Source organism: Gopherus flavomarginatus, chromosome 11, assembly GCF_025201925.1.
Source record: "Gopherus flavomarginatus isolate rGopFla2 chromosome 11, rGopFla2.mat.asm, whole genome shotgun sequence".
In the NCBI taxonomy this organism is placed as follows: domain Eukaryota; kingdom Metazoa; phylum Chordata; order Testudines; family Testudinidae; genus Gopherus; species Gopherus flavomarginatus.
Window position 1 is genome coordinate 21,277,339 of NC_066627.1, and position 24,897 is coordinate 21,302,235.

At 36.8% G+C, this 24,897-nt stretch overlaps 1 protein-coding gene across 3 annotated transcripts in view; it reads right to left on the reverse strand.

The window, feature by feature from the left end:
- RBM39 (RNA binding motif protein 39) overlaps nucleotides 1-24,897 on the reverse strand; it is a 48,715-nt gene that overhangs the window by 20,841 nt on the left and 2,977 nt on the right. Inside the window, exons 2-10 of one of the 3 annotated variants that reach the window (XM_050918627.1) lie at nucleotides 21,128-21,244; nucleotides 18,432-18,494; nucleotides 16,587-16,636; nucleotides 7,785-7,979; nucleotides 6,339-6,404; nucleotides 6,177-6,230; nucleotides 4,369-4,486; nucleotides 3,505-3,657; nucleotides 2,580-2,717 (exon numbers count right to left, since the gene is read on the reverse strand). In XM_050918627.1, coding sequence (XP_050774584.1) covers nucleotides 2,580-2,717; nucleotides 3,505-3,657; nucleotides 4,369-4,486; nucleotides 6,177-6,230; nucleotides 6,339-6,404; nucleotides 7,785-7,979; nucleotides 16,587-16,636; nucleotides 18,432-18,482 — 825 coding nt within the window. In that variant the 5' untranslated portion in view covers nucleotides 18,483-18,494; nucleotides 21,128-21,244. The remainder of the gene's footprint in view (nucleotides 1-2,579; nucleotides 2,718-3,504; nucleotides 3,658-4,368; nucleotides 4,487-6,176; nucleotides 6,231-6,338; nucleotides 6,405-7,784; nucleotides 7,980-16,586; nucleotides 16,637-18,431; nucleotides 18,495-21,127; nucleotides 21,245-24,897) is intronic. The other 2 variants (XM_050918628.1, XM_050918626.1) reach the window with 2 other exon arrangements.

Consider the following 24,897-nt stretch of genomic DNA (forward strand, 5'->3'; position numbering starts at 1 on the left):
AGGTCGTGACCCCCTAGGGGGTCGCAAGCTGTCAGCGTCCATCCAAAACCCTGCTTCACTTCCAGCATTTTTAACAGTGCTAAATATTTTTAAAAGTGTTTTTAATTTATGGGGGGGGGGGGTCACCCTCTGGGGTTTGCTGTGTGAAAGGGATCACCACTACAAAAGTTTGAGAACCACTGTCTTAGCACATATTATGATAGCACAGCCATCATCAGTTGCTGATTGTTACATCAACTCAGATACCAGCAATTGCAATATTGTATAATATATCAAATTATAAAAATCATGCGACAGTCTAGTCCGAGCCAACTAAAAAAAGAAGTATAAACAAACACTGGAAGTCTTATATCTCTGCCTGCTGCTATTTTGGAGAGTGAACAGAATTTCTAGGAAAAAAAATCTGTAACCATAAAGTATTAGATAGTTATGCATACATAAGGGATGGGGGAGGGGAGGAGAGTATAAAGGAGGATGACTTTAAAAACCATATCTAAATCTACATTCCATTTTCTTAAGTCTTTCTTGAAGACTTCATCCCTATCCCCTCCTGGCCTATGCTATTCCTCTTACCAAAGCTTGATCGCGATAAAACAGCACGGTTTCAAACACAATTAACAATTTCCTGTAGTTCTCCGAAAGATATTCTTTTAGCATGGCTGTAACTTCAAGGAATATATGTACTCAGATTTTACTTAATAGGCATTTGACTAGTTATGACAGAAGTTAAGGGGCAAAGTGTTCCACCAAGTAGTAAATACAGGCAGTACACAAAAATTTTGAGAAGCCAGATAAGCAGAGATGGAAGTGGGTTGCAAATTACATTCATTTGGTCTTTTTTTTTTTTAAATATAGCACTCAGACTGTACTACATTATTGCAGACCTCTCTAAGAATCATTATACACATGCCCATCTGTAACTTTAATTTGTGTGTGCAAAGGGACACATTTTAACAGTTTCATTATATAATCCATGAAATACACTAGTTAGCTTAGTGTTATCCAAAGATTTAGTCCATATGTGTACATTACAAGGAGTTTAACTATAAGGGTATGGTTATGAACTAGTATGCAATGAAAGACGTTTTGCCCAGAGTACCCATAATTTCAAATTCTATATTTTATTTGTTAATTTCAATGATTTGTTTAAATTTCATTTACTCAGCATTAGCAAGAACCTTTCCTATAAAGGGTTATTTTGTTATAAGGGCTGCTATTACAAAAACTACTCTGAAGAGATGTTCAATTTGAAACAGTTAATTTAAGAGAGTGTGAAATCTCATTTATTACACCTCCCTTGGAATTTCTGCCATGGTCTGTTTTAGGATCACATAAAAGGAAGATTGGTTGATGCTGGCGAGACATGTGATCAAGGTGAGTTTATGGTGGGAGAGACTAAAGCATGTTTGTACTACAAGAGGAAGGATCAGTGAAGAAAGGTGAGAGTAGGGATGAAAATGGTAGCAAGGAAGATCAGGCGACAGGATGAGAGCTGGAAGCGGTAATGGGAGGAGATCTCAGAAAAGGCAGGAGAAGTAAATGGAAGTGAGAGGAGGTCCCATCAAATTTCTAAAATTTTCTTTTGGAAGAAGTCAGCAAGATCCAGAGCAGAGAGGTAGAAAGGAGCAGGAAGTGGAGGAGAAGAGGGTTTAAGGAGGGACAGGAAAGTGGCAAAAAGCCATCCAGGGTTACCCAGACAGATGCCTGATAGGGATGTGGGGGTCATAGATTGTAGGTCACAAATAAGATTCTCTGGTTGAGATAAAGCTTGGGCTTAGTATGACTTCTGCTGGTATTTGATTTTGTTGGACATGTATCTTACTGGAGGTTTACATAGTGAAAAGTTGTATCTTTTCCTTTTAGGAGAGAATACACAACTCCTGGGGCCAGGATGAAGGATACAAATGGAGATGAAGACTACATCATTCAAGCTGTTAGCTGCAACACAGAAAGCATCAGAAGAAATTTATGTATACAGCTTTTAGAAACTCTGGAGTAGGTGGCTGACTGGATATTCGTGAGCTACTGAATGGCTTGTTTGGTATGTACAGGAGGTAGATTGTTGCAACAATTTGAGATTCCACCGCTCAAAAGATCTTCCTAACTACCTCCTCAACCTCATGATCCAAAAGATCACAAAGGGAAACATTTGCCTCAAAAGGGGAGGCAATCATAAGATCTGACAAACCATAGCTAGTTTTTAAGTCCACAGAATTCCTTAAACATTAAAAAGTGTCACCTAATCTTAGCTTGACAGGTTAGTCCCTGAATTCTCAGCTCTCCACATCACACCTACCTGTTCAATAAAAATGGTTGAGTATTATTGAAAATATCTTAATTTTAATACAAAATCCCTGATTTGTTGTCAGATGTAATCAGAATATTTAATCCCTAACTGGATTCATAAACACGCACATACATATGAGACTAGGAAGAGAAAACAATTTTTGTAGATATGGAATTTATATTCAATCAGGATGCCATTTTAGTCCTTTGCATTTATTATAGGAAACAGGATCTAAAATAAGAGTAATCGCAACATGCACTTCATAACACCTCTGCCATCAATAAGAACTCACCCGACCAAATGGTTCAAAGATTCCGCGAAGCATATCTTCAGTTATGTTGAAGTGTAATGATCCTACATACAGTCTCATGGGCCCAGCACTGCCTTTTTGTAGGTTATTGGCCATTGCTGCTGCTCTGTTTTTCTCTGCCTAGGGAAAACAAAATTTCCATTGTCTGTAAGAGCTTACATAAAAAAAAAAAAAAAAAAAATCTACTAAACTGAGTAAACTCACTGAAAAGTAGCTCTATAACTCTCAGTCAAAATGGCTTGAATGCAGCATTTAATAACTTAAATGCTATGAAAAGTCCATGCTCTTGATTAGAATTATGCAACTAGAAATATGCTTCAAATGGAATGAATGAATTCATGTAGATTACTGGTTTCTCTAGTGAACAGAATGCAGTTTGTTTGTTAAATATGCATGACTTCTACATATAGGATATGTACTACTGTATAAATCAGTTAACATTCCCCTTCTTAGCCTTAATTCCCTCATCTACCCTCTACATTTCAGTCTGCATTGATTTGTCTAGTTTTATTTAGACTCAGTTTTCTGTGCCTGGCAATATTTATTAAAACTGAAGCAACCACTTCAGTTAAGGTTACAGAAATGTTTCAGTTGTAACTCAATTTTCAGCTACTCAATCATAAAACAGGTGAAACAAAAATGGCATTCAGCCATCCCTTTGAATTCTCTGGCCTTTTGCGTGATTTGTGCTATCCCTTAACATAATTAAAGGAAACAATATTAGTACATCTGCACAAATACGGAGAAATCAATTATGAAATGGAATGTGTATCTCTGCAAATTAAGTAAGTCTCACTGAAATCAATGGTGCTTCCAGAATTTGTATATTACCCTGGTTAAGCATCATATGCTGCAGAATAAATGTTGCATAATTCTATGTACTAGTATACAACCAACCACAACTTACTTGCGATGCTTGTACTATGATTGGTACTCCCAGAACACGCTGTCCAGTTAGTCCTATTGCCAGAGGCACTGAACTAACATCGACAAATTCTACATAAGCAATTCCCTTGGAACGTCTTGAATTTCTATCAGAGATCATCCGCACATCACGAACCTACAAGAATGAAAATCTCAGGTTTATCATTAATCTCTATTTAGTGCAATTAACTTTTATATAGTTACTAAGGGACTTCATGAATATGTACAGGAAGTTAGCTATTGTTTGACTCAATACAAGATTCTTAATGATTTCTTAACTGTGTAATAACTCTACAGACTAGATACACAGTCACACTACCTTCTAAACCAACACATCCCGAAAAGTTAGCGTTATGAAAGTCATTTTTTGACTGTGACAATTTTGCCATCAAACTGAAGGTAGTAAGGAAAAAGGGCTGCAGATTCCAGTTTGCCAAAATTGTTGCATCGCTACAAATTTTCTAACAGCTCACCAGAACAGCTACCATATTAAAAAGGGACCTAAACTTAGAATTCCATCTTATGCTGCAGACCCACACGCAAGGATAACATCTTACTTTTTATTGCAACAATACACGGAGGACCTAATCAGAATTACTTCCATTGCATTGGTCATTGGACAAATGTATGACAACTGCAAGTCCCATGAGCTGAAGCATTGATTTTGCAAACCAGTTCGGACACAAAAACTCCTGACTAAATAGGAATTCCATGTGCAGAGGGCCTGCAATAGGGGACTGCAAGGAGCTATCTACTTACAATTTTGCAGAGGGCTTCAATATTGGAAAAGCCATTGACACTGCACACAAACAATATTTATATGTTCATTTAACCCACCCTCAATTACCTTTCCTACAGTAGAGAAAAATTCTTCCAAGTCTCTTGGCCGAATTCTTGCAGCCAACTGCATGCAGAACACTGTTCGAGCATCTCTCTCTTCAGGGGTCAAATTATCAATTGGCTCTCTGCAAAACAAGGAGAAACTTGGTTCTGACTTAAGGCAACTGACAGTTTGAGCAAATGTAGAATTTTGTCATTTAAGCCTGACAAGAAGTCAAAACATCTACCTAACTTTTTAAAAAGATATATGCAAAATTTAAAAAAGAGAGAACCTAAAGGTAGTCCTTTAAATGGATAGTCACAAGTAGTAGCACACAAATATCCCCGCTAACTTTAAAGGGAGGTGCTTAGCACTTTGTTAATTAAAAAAAAAAAAGCCACTTGTTTAAGTTTATATTGCAGAACTGCCTAGAAAACTCAACCACATCAAGGCCCCTTGTGATAGGTACTGCATAAACACTATAAACTCTTTGGGGCAGGGTCTTGTCATTTTACTATATAAAAGACAATATGCAGAAGACAGAAGATAACTGTGGGGAGTGAAAAAACAGGTAACAAAATAGGATATTTTATCACAGACTGTTCAATTCTTAAGACAGTAGAAGCAATAATCACATCATCATATAGGGACCTAATTTTAGGCAATTATTTTTAAAGCCATGCAAGTGACTACAGCCAAGATTCCAGAAAATAAGAGTCCCAGCTGGCTGAGTGGCCATTTTACACAAGTACACTGACTATCACTGTTGTATCAGTCAGTAATGCCAACATGTCCATATGCACAAAGTCCCCAATGCTTAAACTTGGTCATTTGATATTTTAGTTTCAGCATTTGTTACCAACAAAAATTTAAAAAATCCAAAAGATACAAAGAGTAGAAGTTCTAACAAAACAATCAAGTAAACTGCTAACTGAATAATTACTATAGAATTGAATAATTACTGTAATTTCTTGCCCTAGCAGGACTGTTTTAGTAGCTGGGAATGTGTCAAAGTATAGTATGTATAGTATGTGTGAAAGTATTAGGGCTGCACCACTTTTTTTTATTTAAAAATAAAAACTTGGATTTTGAAGAATATGACTGTGCCATATAGGCCTCGTATACATTGTTTGGGGACAGATTCAGCCCAGATCATGGGTGTTTGACACCCATGTATTAATCTGACTTTCCACTCTGGAGCTGAACTATTAGTAACACATCCAGTGAAACTAAGGTTGTGGAATTTAGGATTTGACACCACAGGGTGTAAGAAAAGAAATATTTAGGCTAAGTATGAGGAAAACCTTCCTGACAGTGAGATGTTAGACTGGGAAACAGTCACTCAGTTTCATTGTGTTACATGCAATGTAAGATACTGTAGAGAAAAATCACACTCGCAGCAAGTGATGGACTGGATGACCAAAGTAGTATTTTTCCATCTCAGCTTTTATGATTCTATAAATGAGATTCACAAGAAAAAATGAGCCAATTTCAACTGAGTAAACTATAACCTAATTCAAATAGTCTTAAAAATGAAAAACAAGGCAGGATTGATGCATAACAATTTTGCAACAGTGAACAAGGTGTTTACAGTAATTGTGAATTCATTAAGTGTCATGGATATTCCCTCACCAGAAAAACAAAATAGATTCCCCTCCTTCCATCCTAAGCAGCATGGATACCTATATTGATCAGACAGATTTGGAAACTGGCAATCCTAAAACTAGCTTGCACAGAAAGTAATTGTGCAATTCAAGATGCAGCAGCATCTCACATAACATTCAGCATAACAAGACTAATTACAAGTTAAGAAATAGTAATGTGAAAATAGCTACCTAACAGGGCTCTTGTCTTTTCTGAATGGACTTTTGCTTCTGGAGCGCCGTCTGCTGTAAACATTAAAAAATATTTACTGGATTATCAAAAAAAGTACAAAGTAGCTTAATTTTTAATACTGACACTTAAGTAGCCACCAAAAATAGAAAAAACTCAGAAACCTTAATTTGATGCTGTGAGGCAGACCAATCTTCCCTCTGATAGCACTGTTGAATTTTGGACCAGAACTAAGGTAAAAGCAAAGAAGAACTTGTTATAAATACAGTACATGATGAGGAAAAATATAGTATCCTCCCAACCTAATGCTTACTGACGTCCTGATTTTTAAACAGTTATATGGGCAAAAATACAGTCAAAGACAAGTAGTGCTACCTGAAGAATATTAGTTTGACACAAATTATAAGTAAAGGTTATTTGATCATTCCAGGGATCCTCTATTTTCCTATACTTAATTTTAATACTATTTCTGCATATACATGCGAGTCCCATCTTACGCGGGGGTTCCGCTCCGCAGTTACCGCGTAAAGCAAAAACCGCATATAGTCAAAATTACATTGAGTTGAATGGCAGGCGGAATCGCTCACACTACAGTTACAGTGTGAAAATTGTTTCTCTTTTTTGGGATTTTTTTTTGCCGACCGCATACAGTTGAAATTGCATATGTTAAGATGCAACAGACCTGTACATATATGTAATCAGAGGCTTTAACATACATTAAGCACAACTGTGAGCCAACCTCTTAAATGAGCATCTCTTGTTAACTAAAGATCATTTCATCTACCATTAGCTACACCTTGCCACCAAGCGGCAATGATGCAGCTCAGGCAGAATGCCATCATTCACAAAGATCACAGCTAAACTCAAAAACTGATTAGAAACAAACTTTGAAAAAAATATCTTCCATTGCTTGCAAACAGCTTTTTCATGTAACAAATAGTCCTTAGCTACCAACTAGGTATCTTCTTTCTGGAACAGTTTTGTCCATTTTTTTCTACATACCTCTGTTTACTTCCTGCTTTGTGCACCAGCATCAGCGATGTCAGCAAAGCTCTGGGAATACAGTTTGTTAGTTAACGCCTGATGCAAGTTTGTTAGTTAACGCCTGATGCAAGCCCAGCAGGAAGAGGGTAGTTCATATTTTTTTTTATGGGTCCCATAAAAGTTTCTTTTTAGAAGCAATAGCAATAGACTTAAGAACTGCACCCTACTGGAAACTATCATCCAGTCTTTTAAGTGTTAAACCTTCAACTTGACCGGTTTAACTACTACTAAGCGTCTCAATAGACAATTTCCTTTCATCCTAATCCTAACTAAAGTTATATTCTGACTTTATGCTATTTGTTTTTCCATCAATTTTTAGTTCAATTTAATCAAAGTATAGGTTATTTGCTTGTAGTTAAGGATAAAAACAAAATTATTAAAGTAGTAGCTGAAACATATTACGTTATTTCCATTGTTCTCCTTACTGCCTTGCAGTATTGCAACATTACTTTGAACAAGTGTTCAAAGTAAAAAGTAAACGGACTAGTTTAGAAAGTACATAGTTCAGTTTAAACCTCTACCATATTAATGTGAAACATGCTCAATTGTACATTAAAATAACCTACTATGGACTTCTATAGCGGCCTCTGAATCTACGTTCTCTACTTCTAGAGCGGCTACGTCTGCGTTCTTTGCTTCTGCTGCGTTTCCTTTCCCGACTTTTGCTCTTTTTCCTCTCACGATCACGGCTTCGTTTGCGCTCTTTACTTTTGCTCCTCTTCCTCTCATGACTGCGACTTCTGCTCTTGCTCTTTTTTCTCCTAAAAAAATACAACTTATGTTACAGATGTAAAGAAACTTCAATGTTGGCTTCTGTCATCATGCATTAACTTTCCTCATCTAATTAGTCAGTCTTCTCCCTAACAATGTACTAATTTTATTTCCACAATCTGTAATGCCAGACACTAACATAGGAACAATAACATTATCGTTTTTATATGCTTGATCAGCCATTAGCAAAAAAGACCAATTTAGAACTCTTAAAATTTGAGCATGAATGCTCCCTGGTTTCAAGCACTCATCTTTTGGCTTTGTAAATATTAAAAAATACTAAGCCTCCAAGACTGGTAGTGGGGCTGAATGTAAAATAGTACATATCAAATTCAACACGTCAATTACTATGTTATAAAAGTATTTTCAATGAGCATCCAAGCTTTCAACATCTGCTAAGATGAAGAGAGTCAATTGGGGATGACTTTTCACAGTAAAAGTAAGACAAAGGACAATTACCTATTTTTTTTTTTTATCCTGACAGATATCTTGGAATTTTGCAGCATTACTGTAACAGCAATAATATGCAAACTGTCTTCAGTTCCTATTAACTACGGAATTCCAGAAGAACTGTTTGAATTTCACAAGGATGAAACTGCACATTGCTTATACACTAAAATAGCAGTTACTCTTCCAAAAGAGAATCACTGTACACAGAGCCCCAAACAAATACTGCTGGACCGAAAGGAGCAGAACAATAAAGTCAATAAGTCCGCCACACAATTTGATCCCCCTCCACAAAAGGCACAAACTTAAGAGGCATCAGGAGCTGAAGACTGTCCTACTGTCTCCACAACAAACAGAACACTTCACAAAGTGATCACTCTATTTATCTGACCTATCAGTCCTCATCTTCAGAGGAAACCTGCAGAGATGAGAGTGGGAAGTTAAATTCATAACTTTGCTAGACAATAAAAATAGGACTGAAGACACACATTGTTGTAATAAGCCATAAATCCAATCTATAACCCACTAACAACCTCCCCTTAAGACTGAAAGGGGATTAATGGGCCGCTTCACAGCGAATGGTCCCTTGAAATGTGTTAACTACTGATGCTAAACCAATCTGTCCCACCTTGTGTTTAGCTATGACACTATGATTATGGTTCGTTCGCATGAAAAAGAGATCTATGTAAACTTTTCTCACTCACCAACAGAAGTTGGTCCAATAAAATATATTACCTCACCTACCCTGTCTCTAATAACCTGGGATCGACACAGCTACAACACTGTAAATTAAGGGACACCAATCAACTTAAAAAAAAAAAAAAAAAAACTCAAACGTTGGCTTGATTTTTTTTTTTAAATTTGTAAAAGTAACAAAGTAAAAAGTAACGGGGACTTTGGCCCTATCTCTTCCTTTCTGGCTCTGCTGGGGGGAGGAGCTGTGTCCCACTCTCCCTCTCTATACCCCTTCATAAACTGACCCCCTTCTCTAGTGCTTATGAACGAATATATATTGTAAATATTTTGGATGTTTTTCTTCCTTTTCATATATACTGTATTCGGTATTGTAATTGAAATAAAAAATCAAACTCATTTTTTATTACAAATATCTGCACTGTAAAAAACAATAGTATTTTTCAATTCACCTCATACAAGTACTGTACTGCAATCTGTCGTGAAAGTAAAATTTACAAATGTAGATTTTTTTGTTACATAACTGCACTCAATAGTAAAACAATGTAAAACTTCAGAGCCTACAAGTCCACTCAGTCCTACTTCTTGTTCAGCCAAACAAGTTTGTTTACATTTACAGAAAGTGAGAACAAGCATTTGAAAGGCACTTTTATAGCCGGCATTGCAAGGTGTTTACGTGCCAGATATGCTGATCATTCGTATGCTCCTTCATGCTTTGGCCATCATTCCAGAGGACATGCTTCCATGCAGATTACATTTGTTAAAAAAAAAAATAATGTGTTAATTTTGTGACTGAACTCCTTGGGGGAGAATTGTATGTCCCTGCTGTTTTACCCACATTTTGCCATATATTTCATGTTATAGGAGTCTTGGATGATGACCCAGCATATGTTGTTCATTTTAAGAACATTTTCATTGCAGATTTCACAAAACGCAAAGAAGGTACCGATGTGAGATTTCTAAAAATCGCTACAGCAGTCAATTCAAGGCTTAAGAATCTGAAGTGCTGTCCAAAATCTGAGCGAGACAGGGTGTGGTGCATGCTTTCAGAAGTCTTAAAAGAGCAACACTCTGATGTGGAAACTACAAAACCTGAACCACCAAAAAAGAAAATCAACCCTCTGCTGGTGGTACCTGACTCATAATGAAAATGAACATGCGTTGGTCCACACTGCTTTGGATTGTTATCGAGAGAACCCATCATCAGCCTGGACACACGTCCCCTGGAATGGTGGTTGAAGCATGAAGGGACATATGAATCTTTAGAGTATCTGGCACGTAAATATCTTGCATTGCCGGCTACAAAAGTGACATGAGAACGCCTGTTCTCACTTTCAGGTAACACTGTAAACAAGAAGCAGGCAGCATTATATCCTGCAAACTTGTTTGTCTGAATGATTGGCTGAACAAGAAGTAGGAGTGGGTGGACTTGTAGGCTCTAAAGTTTTACATTGTTTTATTTTTGAATGAATTTTTTTTTGTGCATAATTCTGCATTTGTAAGTTCAACTTTCATGATGAAGAGATTGCACTACAGAACCTGTATTAGGTGAATTAAAATACTATTTTTTTATTTTTATTTTTCTACAGAGCAAATACTTGTAATAAAAATAAATATAAAGTGAGCACGGTACACTTTGTATTCTGTGTTGTAACTGAAATCCATATATTTGAAAATGTAGAAAACAACTAAAAATATTTAACTAAATGGTATTCTATTAACAGTGCAATAAATCATGATTAATTATTTATCCCTTGACAGCCCTACTTTCTGTTTGAGCATTTCAAAACCCTGTAGTCTGTTTCAATCTCTCCTCTTTTGTAGACCTTTCATGCAGCAACAAAGAAGAGAAAAGCCATTGGGAGACAGGACAATAATAAAACCAAGAAGAGTGATTTCACAGGAAGATCCAAAATGAACATTTTTTTTGAACTGTCTAGATTTTTTAAGTTCATTGTGTCCTTTTAAAACTGCTCTTAACTTATACCTCAGTCATTACACTCTCCTGCAATCCACACTCTCCAATATCTTCATGAAACCACTGACAGCTAGTGAGAAAACACAGCTGAAGTGACAATGGCCAGCTCTATATCAGACAAAGAGTAGTCTCCCATCTTTTTCCACACTTTGCCAAAATCAGCAACTGGATGAAGACCAATTGGCGAAAGCTGAACCCAGGCAACACTGAGGTGAGGATGGTAGTCAGAGGGAAGCACTTTGAAGAACTCTACCCTTATAACATCCCCCTCTATCACGGTCACACATCCTCAGATACTTACCTGAGCTTGGGTGTCTTACTTCCAGTTCTAATGAATGGCTAAGTAGTAATCATCCTGAAAACAGTCCCTTCTATCTATTTACAGCCAGAAAATTAACCTCATTCGCACAAAGATTCAACTACTGTGATCCACAGTCATGACTGCTGCAACAAACACCATTCTGGTCAGGTGGTCGGTAATACCTCCCTACTGCTATATTCTTATTATTATAGCATGGAAATACTACCCATTGAGAGTCTGGGCTACAGTTTGGTTCATTTAAGATTTGATGCTACACTTTAATTAACATATAGTGCCACTCCCCCAAAGAGCATGACCTGTTCTGTCCTTCTGAACTATTTTGTACCCTGGTATTACTGTCCCATTGATTGTCCTCATTCCCCCAAGTTTCTGCAATGCCTATTACATCTAGATTATCTTTAATACTTCCTGGACTTATTTCTCACCACTGTCCTCTCCCCGGCCTCGCCTCTTTAGAACCCACCACAGCACAGGATTCAGAAAAAGGCCAGATTGTTTTTACAAATATTTATACCATGAAAACCGCGCTTTATTAAAACTCCCCTCCTCGCCTACCTTCCTTTTCCTCCCTTCACTTCCCAAGCAACAAATCTACTCCAAAACAGAAGGACTCTCTCAATAATGCCAGACATATCTAATTATCTATAAAATGATTCTGCATAGAAAGAGACAAAGGTGGATTAGAATAATAATACCCAGCTCTCAATTACCACTTTTCATCAGTAGATCTCAAAATATTTTACCAACAAGGTCAGTGAATTAACTTCTATCTTAACTATGGAACAACAGGGCAACTAACCCCTCCCTCAAAAAGCCAAACACAAACTAACCCATGCACTCCCACACCCCCAGGGAAACAGTGACACTAGCTATATGCAAAAAACCACTGCCAAATGCACAAAGAAAAATGGAAGAACAGCAGCTTTAATTTTTAATTTACAGTAATCTCAGGTGTTATAAATAAAATCAGAGGGCAGTGTGATTATTTTAAAGCTGATAGTGTCCTTTCAGTACAAATAACTATCTTGGATTTGATCAAGAAACTTGACTACTCATTCCATTCTTTCACGTAATTAGGTGAAACTAGCTGTTTCTTTTTACTTTAAAACAGAAACGCTATAGGTTCAACAGAAGGGTACATCAACCATAATGGTCTATTTTAAATTAATCAAATCAAGTGAAAAATTGTTGTAAAAACTTTACTCAAACGTGCTTTGTTAAAGGGACCAAAAAGAAAACCTCAGAGGAGCAAAACCCACAGGAGTTGTTGGAGGCAAAAGAGGAATTTTCTCAAATAGTATATAGCAGTAAGATCAAAAGTGCAAACATGAAGCAGGAAGAAATGAGAGGCTGCAAAGTATGGACAGCTCGTCTGCTGCCATCAGAAGCGGTCACCAAACACGGCAACAGAACTGCTAACCACTAGCAACATATCCAAATGTATGAAATGCCAAACTGTCTCAACTGTTTCATCCTCTCCTCTATCAACATCTTTACCTACATTTTCTGGCTCCTCAACATATTACTCTGTCTCAGACAGAATCCCTATGAAACAGTAATAAACTTCCCTGTTTAATTTTCAAGCTAAGAATAAACCAATAAGGAAGCTATGTAACAAATCTCCCCCATTCCTCCCTCAGATGAAAATGCTACTACTCAAGGAATAGTAACGAACACTGAGTGGGCATGCACCCATCACTTCTACCCTCTCTTTCCCTCCCTCTTAAATACACTGCCTCACATTAGGCACTGTTTTCAGCACATATGATCAAGCAGCATCTTCATCTTTCTGAAACTAACAAAATACTATCATTCCTAGTAGCTACTGCACTGTTTCACTCTCAACAGCAGCTTTGACTGTTAAATAGTACAAGGGCTTATTTCCAAAGCTCTCAGTAGGGAAACTCCCCACTGTCCTTCACAAGTGTGTAGAACATGGCACACAGCAAGAACATTGGGAGGAGAGATGCTCAGTGGTTTGAGCATTGGCCTGCTAAACCCAGGGTTGTGAGTTCAATCCTTGCAGGGGCCATTTAGGGATCTGGGGCAAAATCAGTACTTGGTCCTGCTAGTGAAGGAAGGGGGCTGGACTTGTTGACCTTTTAGGGTCCCTTCCAGTTCTATGAGATAGGTATATCTCCATGTATTATATGTTACTGCACTTCAGAAAATCCCATCCATTTAGCATTAGTCACTTTACTTCTCTGTAGTGATGTTTCTCATCCCATTTTTTGACAGTCTTGTCTATTTAGAATGACTGTAAGCTCTTATTGGGCAGGGATGTCTTACTATGAATTTGGCTACGATACAATGCAATGAGGCCCCGCTTTAAGTATGGGCCTCCTGGCACTACCATAATACAAAGCAGCAGCACATTCCATTACCACCCAGCTACTGCTGAGGCAATAATTAAAGCAATATCTCTGCTTAAAAAAAGGAAAAATAGGTTTCATTAACCCCCCCCCCCAAAAAAAAAAAAAAAAACCACACACCCACAAGCTCGCTCATTCAGAATATCATCAGGAGCAGAAAAACTTAACACTATTTTCCAATTTTTTTTAAAAACTTATCACTTAATACCCAAAATTGTTACAATCAAGAACAGACTAAAAAAAATGTTTCCATATACTTTGTGCATTTAACAATACTGTGGTATAAACACTGTTGTGGAGTGATAGCTGGTAGAAACATGTGCAGATACAAAATTCGTATCTGCACCAGATCCGTGATCAGCAAACATAGCCCATGGATGCGGATATCAAGCGGATATCTGCAGATTTGCCAGGCTCTAATAGTTGGGTTTGGTTTTTGCAGTAGTGCCTACATCCATACGGCACTTTCCAGATAGAGAAGGCATGATTTCAGTTCTGAGAAAATTAGTCTATCCCATCAGTGATTTTATTCTTTTGTCCAGGTGAGTCTTTCACACTGCAACAAGAAACAGAAACATTCTAAGACAGAAAAACCTGACAGTAATACTCACAAAATAGACAGAGGGCCTCAGGGACAAGTTTTGTACCTGAAGTTGTTTAAAAATTGATTAGATTGAGTTGAGTGTCTCTTTATTTCTCTATTGAGAAAAAGAGGGATGGACAAATTGCTGTTGTGCTATCTTATGTACAAAATGAACGTTGAGAAGTTTCTTACTCTGTCCAATGAGGCAACATTGATCAACACACACTGTGGCCTCAGATCACAGAAGTTCACTGTGATTTTAACAGTTAGCGGCAGCAGATTGTGGGTAGATCAGACAAACATGTTCCACCTACAGCTCCATCAGTTGGCAAAGCTCCATTCATGTCAAATCCTTCGCTCCATGGTATATTAATACTGTTATGCTTCCAAAGGACTGTTACACTTGTCCACACCAAACATGTGAACCACTGAGCAATATTTGAGCTAGCCTTCAATAAGTATAACAAGTATTTTGTCCACAGAATGGCACCTAGCTTACAAAGGAAATCATTACTGTAGTTTTGGCCCAAGCTCCAGAAAGAGATAGTGAAGGCTTGTTCATCTGGAAGTTGGACATTCAATCACCGCAAAGGACTATTGGCCTGAACTTGCTCTAGCCTTGTCACAAGTCAGAATAATAAGACTCCTCAGTTATCAGCATCCTGCTGATTGCATGTGTTGTACTGGGTCAGGTTCTGAGTCCCCTCTTATTTCTCTACCTTATCTCAGTCTTCAGTACCAAAGGACCTGGACTCAAACCAGAAATATCTAGTTGAGAATTGCCCAAACCACTTGGGGATTCAGGTCTGGCTATACAAAGCCCCAAAATACTATTCACTGTCAATTTGGGTTACACTGGAACCCCTTAAAGTGTGGCTTAGTCAAAAGAGCATCTATGTAAAAATGGCACTTTGACTCAGCCACAGCAGTTATGGGACAGCAAGCTGGAGACTGTTCCAGCTCACACAATTAAATTTCTAATGCAAGGCCAATTTCTGCTGTTACACAGGTACCTGGATTTAAACCAATGTATATATTTTAGCAATAAAGATGTGCAATACAAAAAAAAATGTAGCTTAACTTTCAGATCCCAGGCTCAGCTGGAAGTTAGAAAATCCATCTTTTTACTTGTGACCTATGCACATTTGACCTCAGAGTCTGACACACAAAGATGGAACCCAATGAAGCCTTTAAAAGAAATATTTAAATGTGTGTCCAAATTTCTCTTCAGAATAGAGCCAAATTTCAGTTCTCCTACAGCAAATATCAAATATTTTAATCAAAATATGTGTAATTTAAGTAATCTTATTTTACATATTTGAATTTTTAAGTATTTTCTGTTCAACTCCAAATGCTTGACTGTTTTGTAGGGGAAGCTTTCTTTGGGTTTCTCTCATTGCAGAGTGCATGGTCCTTGCCTACACAGGTCAACAGTAACTGGTTCAAAAAAAGGAAAAAAAAAAAAAAATCATAGTATCAATCAGGATACTGACCAGGCAGATATTATAAAACAAAACACACTGGTAAGTCTCTCCTGGAGGAGATAAATACAATAATTTCTCTCCAGATTTGTTATACTTTAAACAAGTTTGTTAGTTATGTTGGATTAGGGAGAAGAGAGAGAAAATTCATTCAAACAGTAGCTTTGTTTTTTTTGTTTGTTTGTTTTTGTTTTGTTTTTTGTTTTGTTTTTTACACACAATACTAATTCAAGGAATAAAGTGTTGAAAGGAGTTAAAACTGTATTAGCCTGATACTGGCCAACAAACAACCACACTTCTATGAGCTTTCCCAGTTAGAACTTGAGGCCACTGAATTTCTCTGAACCAGAAGTCTTTTAAATTCATATAATTAGTGCACAAATGTAATTACAATTATTTCAAAAATTAACCCAAAATATATAAAACTCACTGAGACAGCATAGTATCTTATACCGCCAGTGTCATTATCTTTAAGCCCTCAAAACTGTTCTAGTTTACTTTAAAAAAAAAAAAGGGACACTATTAATTGAAAATTTATACCACGGATATCAACTGCGTAAGAGGTAGTCATATTTGTTTGGAATGCCATAAACAGCAAAAGACAAACACAGAAGGATTTCCATTTTATTGTCTTGGACAGTACTACATACACTAAAAAGTGAAAATAAAGAATACTTGACAAGAGTTCCCTAGAAGCGTCAATATACAGATATACACTTACTTCTTGCTGCGCTCTTCATGGCCATTGGCACTGCTCAATTTGTTCTCATCCTAAGCAGGGTTGATAGAAGAACATCGTGAGGACGAAGTGGTAACATTTCAAGTGGTCAAAGGGTAATGGGAATAGGAATAAGAAAATACAAAACAAAAATTTTAATACTAAATTACGTGTTTATAGTTTAATATGGAAAGCTATAAAAATTTAAGTAGTCATGTTTAACCACTTTGCTGTTTACATTTAAGACATACAATTATAAAATACAAGAATTACAGTTTTTAAAAATATATTAAATTGTAGATACTTCCTTACATGATTTAGATAGTAAATTATCCTGTAGATTTCAGCACTCAAGTGGTTAAATGTTATTTCTATAAAATGTAAGAGGAAGTTTCAGGTTTAAGCATTTTTCATGTGCTATGATCCCTTTGATCAGTACCAAGGCTATATCTCTGCCTAAGCCCCAAGTGGCCATGCTAGCAGCCAGCCACTATCGATTTCTTGTGACCGATGCCATTCCTGAGATCTTCGCTCATTTTCGTTGGAGGGTTGTAAGAGCTTGATGCCACCTCTGTCACACATCTCGCCCTGAAGCAAACAGGGATTCACACTGCTTTAGTAACGTCGACTCCCAAGAAAGTCATCAAAAATCCACCAGTCCAGCCTAAACATTCCCTATTTCCATACCTGTTTACATGGAAAATATCCATGTTAAACTAGGACACAAGAATCTTAACATTTTAAATTATGACTATCTCTTCAAGATTTTACGTAACTGCTAAATATTACATAAAACTAAACATAGTTTTTAAAGCTTACAAATGCTCATCCAAAACTGATACCACATGGTTGTGCTAAACACTCCAAAATAAACTAACAGTAGCTGTTATTTTTTTTCTATAGTTTAATCACTCCAGCTACACCATGAGTACAACTGCTAAATTATTTCAAGTTTATACACATTTCTTGTGAAACCAGTGCTAATGCATGCACAATGTTAACACTTTCACCACCAATTGGTGAAAAAACGAAAAAAAAGACAGTATACATTTGCTGCCTGTTAAGGAGACTAAGTACATCACTATTCTAGTCATTCAGAAGTTAACAGAATTTTGTGTCAAAATTGGCAGTTCCTAATTGAACAACTAAAACAGAAGAGTACAACGGCTATTTTTAGAATGACACTGCAGACTGTGATACTGTCTTTTACTTGCTAACAATGTATCTATTCAGGGATCCAAGAATTTTGGAAAGTTCTTTCACTCAGCAATTCATTTCCATCTGCCCTGTTAAAAGATTAACCATCACCAGTCATCTATGTTAAAAATAATGGTCACACGCCTCTTGCACTGAGCAGACTATTTAAAGATTTACTTGCCACGGACTGGTGAAAAGGTTATTCTTGGAACCCTGCTATTTTCCCAAACACTGCATTCACCTTGTTGCTATACCAAACTGGAGCTGGCAATTTTAGGCGAGTAATTGTTTTTTTGTTTGTTTGTTTTTTTACCTAGGGGACCACGGTACAGCGATACGTCACTCAATTACTACCTTATGATTGACAGTTCACACTGGAATCAAAGGTGAATTCATGGGAGTAGAGGTGAGATATCGTTAGGCAAGTCTACAAAGAGAGATAGATGGGCATTTATTCATCACGCTGAAGTGAAACTACTGCACAATATAATTACATTAACAGTATATATTTATTTGCAAGTTACATGTAATGCATCTCCAATAAGATAAATCATGAGGGCTCCAGGGATGTTAGTTTACAGTTCAGCAGTAGTTTCATGAATAAGGCTAAATTAAGGTAAGTACAACACCTCACTGGCACATTTTTCTCACCTTCTTGTAAGGAGCCTCAAGCATTGCTTCAATATCAATATCGTCAGCCATTTTTCAGGACACCTGAAAGGAAAAGCAAAATCCATCAGACAGGAAAAGAGCCCATAAACTATATCAATCTCTAATAGCTCCCAAGGCGCTTGTACTGTTGGTGACAAGGCCAATGTTGGGAAGATGCCAAATTCACAAAATGATTTTTAGTTACAATACATACTAATAGGCTTGGTAAGCTGGTCAACTGACTGCTGTCAAATACTGCTAAGTATTCCATCAAGAATGCCCTGAGGACTACCTTTTTGACTACACCATGATGTCTGTTATCGGTTAGCAAGCCTATACCAATGTCTTTGATCACTTTACTAAATGCTAATGCCACATAGTCGGGGAAAAAGGTGAACTAACTGAAAGCTGAATATCTTGATTGGCTGGAATCTTCTAGAACAAACATTGTGCATACGTACGAATGAATACCTTCATTTGTCTGCAAGGCCATCACTGCATATGGCAGTTTACAAAGCACATTAAGCAAGTTAAAAGGGCATACAAGCTAAACTGACTAGACAAAAACAGAAATTAACCAAAAGGAAAAAAGGTGGAGAAGGGCTCACAATAATTAAGCTTCCTCTCCAAATGCAAAGAGAAAAGGCGTACTGCCACTGAGCTGCCTACCTAACATAAGTGCATTTAAAATTTTTCTTTTATAATTGTTATACTGGGTGGATGAAAGCCAATGATTTTTTTTTTAAATAAAAAAAATCAGTTTTTGATTTAAATTGGATTTTTCTGATAAAATGCTTTGAGAAAAAAACCTATCTAAAGATGGTTTTAATTAAGATACATTAGAGCTCAAAGATATCTCATCATGGAATAGGAATTATAAATTCTATAGTATGAGAACATTCATGTAATGTTTAAGAAAAGTTTTGTAAATGAGTTCCAACAGCTCGTGGATTAGGGACCCTACCGTATGCAGTTCCAGGGCCTTCTGTATAAATTATTTAGGTCAGTGGTTCCCAAACGGGTTTGTGAAATGTTACAGGGAGGTTGTCAGAGAAAAATTCCCTCATGGTGGACAGAGCTGTCCCTAGAGACCCTGGGCAGCACAGGGCCAGCAACCCGCAGTCCTTGGATGTCCAAGAGTTAGCCAGATCAAAGCAAGCATGTCTATCACACTGAGGAGATTTAAACTTCAAGACTTCTTATAAGAAAAGGAAAGGGAGATGGATATTTTTTTGCTGTTTTTAAAATTAAATAGGCAGCTAGTATTGTTTGTAAAATTATGAAGAACAAGTTTAAGCTCTGTTGTAACGTGCATTGTTTGTCTGGACTGCTCAAGACCTTAAAGGCTTGTGTAGGAGGAACTCTTTGAGTTGGCTTCTTAAATACCTTTATGCTGTTTCACATCCGATATGAGATGAACTATAGGTCCCTTGTCTTATAAACAGGCTTATTCAAAGTGATACAAGCTATGAAAGTGAGTTCTTGGAAGAGTGTTGCCATTTTCATAATATAATAAAAATATTGTAATGATAAATAATAGTGTGTATTAACCATGTCATAAAAACAAATTTTATATTTCCAAGATCACTGCTTTAATAATTTATACTCAGGTAAAGCAGAAAATCCCCGGAAATATTCATTTTTAGGAGGGAATTCGCGAGATTTGACATTTTAGCGAAAGGGGTTCACAGGTTGTTAAAGTTTAGGAACCACTGATTTAGGTTGATCTTTCCATCTACCCAATGGGACTCAGTGCTCAGTCTAGAAGGCGCCATCAGAGATGCTTAGGTTTGCAGTTCTCAAACTGGATTTGCGTCTCCAGAGATAATATGTTTGTTAACAGCAAAAATGTTTTTAAATAAAGAAATATATATAGAGGTGAGAAACAACAGACCTCAACCCTATTGTCCCTCTGCAGATTCGTGTACCCAATCAATCCCTTACTACTCTCTAAAAGTGCAAAGTTTCAAAAAGTTCAATTAATAGAAGATTGTTGGGGAGGAATAGATCTGGACAAAGAGAGGTCATCTGGAGATAAATGTGAGAAGGTAGGGATAGGGAGCAGAAACAAATGTGAAACTTTTTTAGCAGAATATTCCAGAAGTCTGGAGGTCTTTATGAGTGTAGCTTTCATAGATTTGAGATTATATCATTCTCTCACTAGAAGGGAAAACCTACAAAGACAGCCAGCCATAAGAGAGACTCAGTTTGAGAATATTTTAGAAGAAGTTCCTCTACTTGTGGGTAAGACAAGCATGCATGCAAAATGTAAACAGTGCAACCAAGAAATGCAAGGCCTGGTTGCCCGAATGAAACGTCATGAGAAGTGTTCCTTCTCAGGAGAAAGCTGCCTTGAAGATGATGAAAGGAACATGTCTGAACATGCAGGATCTTCAGGTTGGTTAACTTTTATTTCATACTTCTTTCTTAAGGACTGCCTGTCTTTCTTCTGCACTATTCTTGAATTCTCATATTTGAGCAAAAAACATAGCTGTTACTCTATGGTACTTTCATTTTAGATGCAGTTGTGATAAAAAATAAATAGCTGAAATAGGCGGTTCTTCCTTTTACAATTTCATCTTTAATGCAGCACTGAGTGTCAGTGAATGCAATGGGTAATACTAAATGAGCAGTATGGTAATAATTAAATAACTGCATTGACTTATTTTGTTTAGGAGAATCCATTCTCAACATACAGGATTCTGAAGACGATCCACCTTCAAGATCACCATCATTTTCTAAAGTTTCAGAGTTCTCTGCCAAATATAGTGTTTCCGTCACATCATGTATGTCACATAGCCACAGTATACCACCTGTAGCAAAAAGAAAAAAAAATCTCCATCATCCAGAAACAAAATTTGTGATAAGAACCAGCAGATTACAAAAAGAGGTAATTGATGAAAACATTGCCCGGTTTGTTTATGCAACAAACTCTCCTTTCCTTATGACTGAGAACCCACACTACATTAACATGGTTCAGTCATTAAGATCAGGATACAGTCCACCCAAAAGAGTAGATGTCGCAGGCAAATTGCTGCATAAAGTGTATGAAAGAGAAATTGAGCACTGTGCAAAAGGTCTAGAGGGTGAAATTGTTAACCTGAGTCTTCATGGGTAGAGCAATGTCCACAATGTGCTTGTGTGACAACAGAAGAAGGGAACGTCTTCCTTACAGAAACAATTCATATACCAGGAAATGCACACATAGCAGAATACTTACAAGTAGCAGCAGTAAAAGCTATAACAAACTGTGAAAAAAAAATTCAAATGTCTAGTATGCAGCCTGGTCACAGACAATGCTGCAAATGTATCCAAGATGAGAAGAAAGTATTTAGAAGAGTCCCGAGCTAATATCATGCAGTTGCAGTGCTCATTTGATGCATCTCCTAGGCAAATACTTCAGTGTACCAGAAATAAAGGCTAGTGTTGTTGAAATTGCAAAATACTTGCGTAACAACCACTTTGCAGCAGCTGCCCTGAAAAAAGTGGGAGGAACCAAGTTAACTCTCCCACAAGACGTGTGATGGAACTCGGTAGTGAACTGTTTTGAGCACTATATCAAGAACTGGCCTAATCTGATGACAGTTTCTGAACAAAACTGTCAAAAAATAGATGGCACTATCAAAGTTCTCAATATTTCTCTTAAGTCCAATGTTGAACACACGCTGAGTACCTTGAAGCCTATTTCTGTAGCCTTGAACAAAATGCAGGGCAATAGCCGTTTTATTGCTGACTCTGCTGAAACTTGGAAGAAACTGAGTGAGATCTTAAAAAGAGAAATATGCAATGACAGAGTTAAATTACAAGCATTAGAAAAATGAATTGGAGAAGCACTGTCTGCAGCTCATTTTCTTGCATATATTCTCAATACTCGGTACCAGGATCAAACCTTAACTGCTGAAGAAGAAGAGTTGGCTATGACATGGACATCCAGCAATCACCCCGCCATAATGCCAACTATAAACAAACTTCAGAGCTAAGGGTGAACCATTCAAGAAATATATGTTTGCTGATGTTTTAAAGAAAGTCACCCCAGTGATATGGTGGAAGTCACTTAAGCACTTGGATTCAAAGACTGTTGAACTGATAATCTCACTTTTAACAGCAGTATCTTCTTCTGTTGGTGTAGAAAGAATATTTTCTTCTTTTGGACCAATTCATTCCAAATTGAGAAACTGTTTGGAACCTGAAAAAGCAGGAAAGCTTGTTTTTCTTTTCCAGATTATGAACAAACAGGAAAATGAAGGTGAAGATGACCAAGTTTCTCATGTTGACCTGGCTGACATGGTCGATTTAATTTTTGTGGGTTTTTTTAAATATATATTTCATTTAACTATTTTAGTTAAACAAAATTTTAACAAAAACAAAACTGATTTTAAAAAAACTTGAATGTTTAACTAAATTCAAAAACTCACATGCTTGTGTTAAATTATATGCTTGCTGTTGAAGAAAAACATCGTTGTTTAAATTAAATAAAAATTTAAATGTCTGTCTGGTGATGTTCTCCTCCTAATACAGCATGGCAAGAAAATCCTCCAAATATTGAATTGGAGATATTTATGAAGTCATTGGGAGGTGAACTATCCGCTTCAAATAGTCATTCATTTTCTGATATAGCTGTAAAACTAATCTGAAATATTCTCCAAAAAATCAATTTAAAAATATATGGCGTGTACCTTCTAAAAATGAAACCTACATCCATCTGAGTTGTGAAGAATATGTATTAAGGTTATAACAGCCAACAAGAATGCACTTTTATGTAGAAACCCATGATTAAAACTGGTCTTCCTAACTAATGACTGAAATCATGATTTAAATCAATCTGATTTTAATTCAATCCACCCTGTTGCTATATGTGTGTTTCCCATTTAATTTCATTCTTTTGTAATTGTTCAGTCTTTTTCACATTTATATATGAAGCTAACATTGCTTTAAAAAGTAGCAATGATTATTTCATTTTTTAAGAACTTCATTTCATTGTTTCACATTTTCCAAGTTAAGATAATTATTAAATAACCTGTTTCTTGTAATCAGGCATATGTATCAAAGGCTAAGCCTGCTGGAAACCATAGTCTTACTACTGTTCTAATAAATTAGCACTTTAAAATATTTGACCAATTATTTTTGGACCAGTCAATTGACTGACTCTACATACTAATAATGACCTTGTTAAAATGATTCTGAGTGAGAAACATCATAAGGAGAAGAATCAGGAAGGAGCTTGCAGTGGGAATGCAACCTGCATGCTGACTGTACAGAATGCAATATAAGCACCAGCTAAGTCATGGCTATGAATGGAAGAAGTTGTTCAAAGAAAAGAACTGTGTGCCATCTACTTCTTTATGACAACTAATGTCAGAAAGATTCTCTCTACACCCAAATATGCTTATTTATTAGAAATTCAGGTCTTACACCAAACTGAAGAAAGGTTTGATACCCGTTACCAAAAGAAGCAAGACCTAAGCAACAGAGAAGGGACATGTATGCAAACTAGTTAAAACTTGGATTTTTGCAAATGTTCAAGTTTCATAGATTCCAAGGCCAGAAAGTGCCATTATGCATGGCACAGCCAGAGAATGTGTCCATGTGTTTCCTGAATCAAGCCCAATAATTTGCAGATGATCTAGAGTTTCTCTTTGAAAGACATCCCATCTTGATTTAAAGATTTCAAGTGATGAATTCAGTTCATCCCTTCGGAAGCTGTTCAGTGATAATTACCCTCACTGTTAAAAAACATGTGCCTTATTTCCAGTTTGAATGTTGTCTAGATTTTCAATTTCGAGCCGTTGGGTCTTGTTATGCTTTTGTTAGATTGAAGAGCCCTTAGCACCAGATACTTTTAACCTGATCAAGTTGTCCCTTAAAACTTGCTCTTCTGCAAGCTAAAATAAATTGAATTCCTTAAATTACTCACTGCAAAGCAAGTGTTCCAGTCCTCATACTTCCAATCTTCCCTGAAGACTCCTCAATTTTTCCAATATCTTTTTTGAAGTGAGGATATCAGAACTGGACATAGTATACCAATCGCAATCTCATCATATACAGAAGTAACGTTACCTCCCCATTCCTATGCCATATTCTCCTGTTTGTACATCCAAGGATAGCATTCGCTCCCATCCACAGCATTTCATCAACCGCTCATGTTCAGTTGGTTATCCACCATGATTCCGTCTATCTTTTTGAGTCCCCACTCCTGTAAATATGGCCTATGTGTTTTTTCTAAACATATGCACTTTTGCCCCCCTCCATTTACCAGTATTAAGAGAAATTTGTTTAAATTCAACTTCCCAACAGATTCAAATCTGTCAGTGCGACCTATCCTTATTTCCACTTCACCAATCTTTGGTGGTATCTGCAAAGTTTATCAGCAATGATTTCATATTTTCAACCAGATTATTGACAAAGAAATTGACTAGCACTTAGCCAAGAGCAGATTCTCGTGGGACCCCACTAGAAACACTTCCTT